The following is a 7,500-nucleotide window of genomic DNA, read 5'->3' as shown; positions in this document are numbered from 1 at the left end:
ATATCTCGGGGGTGAACCCACAACGCTGGAGTCAGCAGTTGAGATGGGGGGCGGTTGGTGGGAGGTGAACCTGTACTTAACTGTGAGGAGACTTTCACAGTAGCCATTTTGGAAACATTGGGCGGTTCTAGTGGAGCACAAAGCCAGATGGAAAGAACATTTTCACTTTTGGACCTGTCTTTTTTCTTCCTGATGATTAATAGTATTACAGTATACGTATGGGCTGAAGGTTAAAGCAGAGCAGAATGCAGTCGTGAGGTTTTGTTGAGTTTTCTTTGAATATGTCCAGTGGTATTAAAAAGCAAGACAGTTGCACTCATACTGTAGATTCTCTGTTGTGATGTTCAGCCTTCATCAGGGTGGTATGTCCAGTGGTGGAATAGATATTGAATAGCAAATTAACAGACAAGACAGTAACTGTTGGAAGTTCATATTGGACTAGAGAACGTTTCATAACAAGAGCATCAAGCAGCCTGAACAAGCACTGCTGCTCTAGGTCACTTGTAGGGGCGTGACCTTCTGAAGGTGAACCAAACGGCTCTGGGACATGAGAGTCTGGGACTGACGCAGTTACATTGGAACCTCTTCTTTGTTAAAATGTCATTCCACTACATCAGCTCCAGCATCTCCAGGTCTGCACGGCCTTTCAAGAAATTAATTAATACCTTGTTTCGTTAGGGCATATTAATATTTCATTAAGTCTTTGAATAATGAATAGTCCCTGGATTAATGTTCAAATGTGCCGGCCACCTATCTCTCATACTTTGAGTTTCCAGTTTGAATATATTACTGGCTATTTAATTCATCTTTTTGAAAAGGCATTAAGAATTACTGCTTTGCTATTCCTCTAATGGTAAATATTACTGTGAGCTTGCGATCCATACAGCATGATACTCATTTAACTCTAATGTGTGAACTTTTCAGAATTCAGAATTTAACTCTAATTCTGCATTTTGCAGAATTGCAAAATATTGGGAGTACAAGTGTTGGACATGTTATGATTATTATCGTGTATCTTTTCATGTATAGCCATCAGCGAGAGCGTCTCATTGGTTGGTTGGTGTTTTTCAGTGCGTATAGCCATCAGCGAGAGCGTCTCATTGGTTGGTTGGTGTTTTTCAGTGCGTATAGCCATCAGCCAGAGCTTCTCATTGGTTGGTTGGTGTTTTTCAGTGCGTATAGCCATCAGCGAGAGCGTCTCATTGGTTGGTTGGTGTTTTTCAGTGCGTATAGCCATCAGCGAGAGCTTCTCATTGGTTGGTTGGTGTTTTTCAGTGCGTATAGCCATCAGCGAGAGCGTCTCATTGGTTGGTTGGTGTTTTTCAGTGCGTATAGCCATCAGCGAGAGCGTCTCATTGGTTGGTTGGTGTTTTTCAGTGCGTATAGCCATCAGCGAGAGCGTCTCATTGGTTGGTTGGTGTTTTTCAGTGCGTATAGCCATCAGCGAGAGCGTCTCATTGGCTGGTTGGTGTTTTTCAGTGCGTATAGCCATCAGCGAGAGCGTCTCATTGGTTGGTTGGTGTTTTTCAGTGCGTATAGCCATCAGCGAGAGCTTCCTGAAGACCAGAGATGAGGACGAAACAGCCAACCTGATCTGGAGCGACTCCGCTGTGCAGCATGAGAAGATCTCTGATCTCAGGAACTACCAGGTACCTCAGACCCCTCCAGTACTCTCTAATACTCTCTAATACTCGTCTGATACTCTTCTAATACTCATCTAATAGTCTAATACTGTCTGATACTCTTCTAATACTCATCTAATATTATATTTAATACTCATCTAATAGATGTGTAATATTCTTGTAAAACTGATCAAATAGATCTTAGATAGGTCTAATACCGTTCTAATACTCATATAATGGATGTCTCATTCTTATTCTCATCTTATACATGTCTCATATTCTTCTTGTTCTCATCTTGTATTATATATATATATTATATATTATATATTCTTCTAATAGTGGCTTCACTTCCTTCACATGTGAGGTGAGGGGGAGTTAAGGAGGAGTCATCTGTGGTGAGAGTGGTTACAATCAAGGCTAGTGTCTCAGCTACAGACAGACAGGCAGACAGACAGGCAGACAGACAGACACACAGACAGACAGACAGACAGACAGGCAGACGGACAGACAGACAGACAAGCAGACAGACAGGCAGACAGACAAGCAGACAGACAGACAGACAGACAGGCAGACAGACAGACAGACAGACAGGCAGACAGACAGACAGACAGACAGACAGACAGACAGACAGGCAGACAGACAAGCAGCTACTGGTCATGATGAAGGACAGTAGAGCGATGGCTTCTGTTTGACTGGACAGAAGAGAGAGGAGAGGAGAGGAGAGGAGAGGAGAGGAGAGGAGAGGAGAGGAGAGGAGAGGAGAGGAGAGGAGAGGAGAGGAGAGGACAGAAGAGAGAGCAAAGGACAGGAGAGAGAGGAGAGGACAGGAGAGAGAGGAGAGGACAGGAGAGAGAGGAGAGGACAGGAGAGAGAGGAGAAGACAGGAAGGAAGAGAGAGAGGAGCAGAGAGAGAGAGGAGAGGACAGGAGAGAGAGGAGCAGAGAGAGAGAGGAGAAGACAGGAGGGAAGAGAGAGAGGAGAGGACAGGAGGGAAGAGAGAGAGGAGAGGACAGGAGTGAAGAGAGAGAGGAGAGGACAGGAGTGAAGAGAGAGAGGAGAGGAGAGAGAGGAGAGGACAGGAGAGAGAGGAGAGGAGAGAGAGGAGAGGAGAGGAGAGAGAGGACAGGAGAGAGAGGAGAAGACAGGAGGGAAGAGAGAGAGGAGCAGAGAGAGAGGAGAGGAGAGAGGAGTCAGGAGATGGAGGAGAGGAGAGAAGACAAAGGAAAGGAAAGGTGAAGATTAGATTAGTGAGAGGAGAGGAGGAGAGCGGAGGGGGAGAGAACGAGAGACACGGGGTGGAGGGGTCAGGGGGGTCGGGGGGGTCAGGGGGGGGGTGTCTCCAGTGTTGTTGACATGACTGGAAGAGAGCAGGAGGTGGTCCGAGGTCCCGGTGCTGGTTTGAAGGTGTCCACGTCCGCCCCCGCCCCCTCCCCCGCCCCCGCGCCCCGCCGGGCTCCATGTGCTCCTCATCCATCTTGTGGAGCTGCTATTTGATTACATTGGACAGTAATGATCGATTCAATCACCGGCCAGTCAGGAGGAATAGGTCCTGTGTGGATGGAGGAAGTGTGGGCTGGACTAACTAGATCAGACAACCCCCGATACTACCGCCCAAGAGAAGAGGGAAACACTCCAACACATGGCTCTGTTGGGCTGGTACTGAACTAGTACTGAACTAGTACTGAACTAGTACTGAACTAGTACTGCCCAAGAGAAGTGGGAAACACTCCAACACATGGCTCTGTTGGGCTGGTACTGAACTAGTACTGAACTAGGACTGAACTAGGACTGAACTAGTACTGAACTAGTACTGCCACCGCCCGGCCGGCTGCTGGGTCACTTTCACATGGCTCTGTTGGGCTGGTACTGAACTAGTACTGAACTAGTACTGAACAAGTACTGAACTAGTACTGAACTAGTACTGAGCTAGTACTGAACTAGGACTGAACTAGTACTGAACTAGTACTGAACTAGTACTGAGCTAGAACTGAACTAGTACTGAACTAGTACTGAACTAGTACTGAGCTAGTACTGAACTAGGACTGAACTAGGACTGAACTAGTACTAAACTAGTACTGCCACAGGCCGGCCGGCTGCTGGGTCACTTTCACATGGCTCTGTTGGGCGAGTACTGAACTAGTACTGAACTAGTACTGAACTAGTACTAAACTAGTACTGAACTAGTACTGAACTAGTACTGAACTAGTACTGAACTAGTACTGAACTAGTACTGAACTAGTACTGCCACCGCCCGGCCGGCTGCTGGGTCACTCTCCCTTTCACCGCTACGGGGAAATGTTTACCCTCGAACGCTCAGAACACAGGCCTGTTCCTCGCTGGCTCTTCAGACGTCTCACATGAAGCGCTGATACTTGTATCCTGTTTGATCACAGTAGTAGCAGCGCTCTTTACGCCAGCTTTGAATAGTTTAGAGAAAAAAAATAAATCCCCAAACAATAGGTTTTTGATTTCAACTCATCTTGCTCTCTCTTTCTCTGTATAATTATGAGGTTTCTTACGAATCTCTGATCCCTAATGATGAATAATGTCTGGGGGATTCCTCGCCTGCGTGTTTCTCTCTCTATTCTCTTCCCCCCCCCCCCCCCCCCTCATCCTGTCTGCTGTCAAGTTTCACTTCATACGCGTCTAATTAACGTCCTGTTCGGCTCATTTGGTCAAAGCCCAGAAACCTGCTCTTTATTCTCCTGCCTGCGCATTCAAAGCCCTCATTCATCCGTCTCTGACTGCACGTGCTGAGCCCCGACGCAGAACCAATTACCCAGCCTTGCTTAGCCTTGCTTACTGCTCGGACTTGAGATTGATAGTCCCCCCCCCCCCCCCCTCGCCTTTTTAAATGGAAAGCGATGTGGTGAACTAAATAAGGGTTCAGAAGGGCCAACACTCACCTTTTGTTTTCAGTCTGTAATTGGGCATAAATGTCAGAATGTAGCAAGATCACTCCTTTAATGTTCCTGTTTTAACTGTAGGCCGGAGGTGAGCGACCCCGTGACCTTAAGAGTCCTGTTTTAACTGTAGGCCGGGCGCTGGAGGTGAGCGACCCCGTGACCTTAAGAGTCCTGTTTTAACTGTAGGCCGGGCGCTGGAGGTGAGCGACCCCGTGACCTTAAGAGTCCTGTTTTAACTGTAGGCCGGGCGCTGGAGGTGCGCGACCCCGTGACCTTAAGAGTCCTGTTTTAACTGTAGGCCGGGCGCTGGAGGTGCGCGACCCCGTGACCTTAACAGCACTGTTGCGTCTGCCCTGTCCCTCCGCAGAGAATCAACCATTTCCCTGGAATGGGAGAGATTTGCCGGAAAGACTGTCTGGCCAGGAACATGACCAAGTAAGTGTAGCCTACCCTTTCTCTATATTGTGGGCCGTCTGTGTGTGTGTGTGTGTGTGTGTGTGTGTGTGTGTGTGTGTGTTGTAGGAGTAACAGTGCGCCCCCCCCCCAACCCCCCAGGATGATCCGGTGCCAGCCTCAGGAATACAGCTTCGTCCCCAGAACCTGGATCTTCCCGGCGGAGTACTCCCAGTTCCACAACTACGTCAAGGAGCTGCGGCGGAAACGCAAGCAGAAGACGTTCATTGTGAAGCCTGCCAACGGGGCCATGGGTCACGGGTAGGTCAGGGGTCAGGGGTCATCGCTGACTGACTGGGACTGACAGTAGTGAGTGGAAGGAGAGAGAGAGAAAGAGAGAGATGGAGACAGACAGAGAGAAAGAAGAAAAGAGAGAGAAAAAGAGAGAGGGGGAGAGCGAGAGAGAGAAAGAAAGAGAGAGAGAAAGAGAGAGGGGGGGTTGGGGGAGAGAGAGAGAGAGAGGGAGGGAGAGAGATGGAGAGAGAGAGAGAGAGAGAGAGAGAGAGAGAGACAGGAGCAGAGAAGCAGAGAGGTGACCCTATGGTAACGCTAACATGCAGAGACTAACCCGTATGTCGGGAAAGACTAGAGCCGTTGCTGTATTGATGCTAGGACACCAGTAGAGGGAGGTAATCAGTAGTGTTACTGTATAACCACTCCACAGACCTACAGTATAACACCTCTTTATCCACAGACCTACAGTATACCCACTTCTTTATCCACAGACCTACAGTATAACACCTCTTTATCCACAGACCTACAGTATAACACTTCTCTATCCACAGACCCACAGTATAACACTTCTCTATCCACAGACCTACAGTATAACACTTCTCTATCCACAGACCTACAGTATACCCACTTCTTTATCCACACACCCTCAGTATACCCACTTCTTTATCCACAGACCCTCAGTATACCCACTTCTCTATCCACAGACCCTCAGTATACCCACTTCTTTATCCACAGACCCTCAGTATACCCACTTCTTTATCCACAGACCCTCAGTATACCCACTTCTCTATCCACAGACCCTCAGTATACCCACTTCTTTATCCACAGACCCTCAGTATACCCACTTCTTTATCCACAGACCCTCAGTATACCCACTTCTTTATCCACAGACCCTCGGTATACCCACTTCTTTATCCACACACCCTCAGTATACCCACTTCTTTATCCACAGACCCTCAGTATAACACTTCTTTATCCACAGACCCTCGGTATACCCACTTCTTTATCCACAGACCCTCAGTATACCCACTTCTTTATCCACAGACCCTCAGTATAACACTTCTTTATCCACAGACCCTCAGTATACCCACTTCTTTATCCACAGACACACAGTATACCCACTTCTTTATCCACAGACACACAGTATACCCACTTCTTTATCCACAGACCCACAGTATACCCACTTCTTTATCCACAGACCCTCAGTATAACACTTCTTTATCCACAGACCCTCAGTATAACACTTCTTTAAACACCACTAAAAACGATCATTTCTGCTCCAGTCTGCCCACCTCTTCAGTCAGAGGAGAGCGTCTTCTTCTCTCCCCTCCACACCCCTGGAGATGTTGAAGAACTCTTTCTCTTTGCTTGTCCTTGTATATGAGCGTCACCGACGAGACTACGTTACTTATTAAAGTGTAAATTCTGGCCAAGGCTGAATTATTGCAGGACATTAAGAACGTGAGAGATGGTGGGTTTCTCCTGGCGCTTGGATGAGGAGGATGAGATGAGATTAGAGCAGCAAGGCTGCGAGACGCCGGGAATCAACTTACATCTTCCCCCGTAATTTGTTTTGGGCCGGCGAACTTAATGAAGTTATTGTTTGCGTCTGAAGCGGAGCTTGTTAAAAAGTGTCAGGCTCAAAACAGGAGATCTCCACTGGGTCCAGGTGGAACGGGCGTCCAGAGACAAGCCTGATTACCCCACCTGGAACATCATCAATCATGTCGTCTCATTCACCACTCGCAGGCTGCTGGACTGAACACTGCCTGTCTGTTCAGACTACAGATACTCAACACTGTCTGTTCAGACTACACACACACACACACACACACACAGGCATATACACACACAGACACGCACACACACACACACAGACACACACACACACACAGGCATATACACACACAGACACGCACACACACACACACACACACACACACACACACACACACAAACACACACACAGGCATATACACACGCACACACACACACGCACACACACACACACACACACAGGCATATACACACACAGACACACACACAGGCATATACACACACGCACACACACACACACAGGCATATACACACACACACACACACACAGGCATATACACACACACACACACACACAGGCATATACACACACGCACACACACACACACACACACACAGACCCCCCACACACGCGTGCAGGGGGAGGTGGGAGGGGGGGTGTTTCCTTTAAGCAAACCCAGGGCCGGGGCTAAAGCACCATCACCATCACTCAGAGTTAGTTTAGACTC

The 7,500-nt window shown here is 48.1% G+C and overlaps 1 protein-coding gene across 1 annotated transcript in view; it reads left to right on the top strand.

Annotated features, from left to right (window-relative positions):
* Positions 1-7,500, top strand: part of ttll7 (tubulin tyrosine ligase-like family, member 7) — a gene marked incomplete at both ends in the record, with an annotated part of 15,054 nt that overhangs the window by 917 nt on the left and 6,637 nt on the right. The window contains 3 exons of the mRNA XM_084459247.1: positions 1,531-1,649; positions 4,896-4,963; positions 5,084-5,242. Of these exons, the coding sequence (XP_084315373.1) occupies positions 1,531-1,649; positions 4,896-4,963; positions 5,084-5,242 (346 nt within the window). The remainder of the gene's footprint in view (positions 1-1,530; positions 1,650-4,895; positions 4,964-5,083; positions 5,243-7,500) is intronic.

The sequence above is a fragment of the Borostomias antarcticus genome (genome assembly GCF_949987555.1).
Source record: "Borostomias antarcticus genome assembly, chromosome: 26".
Lineage (NCBI taxonomy): Eukaryota > Metazoa > Chordata > Actinopteri > Stomiiformes > Stomiidae > Borostomias > Borostomias antarcticus.
The sequence above is the reverse complement of the archived record's forward strand: the minus strand, read 5'-3'. Positions and strand labels throughout refer to the sequence as shown.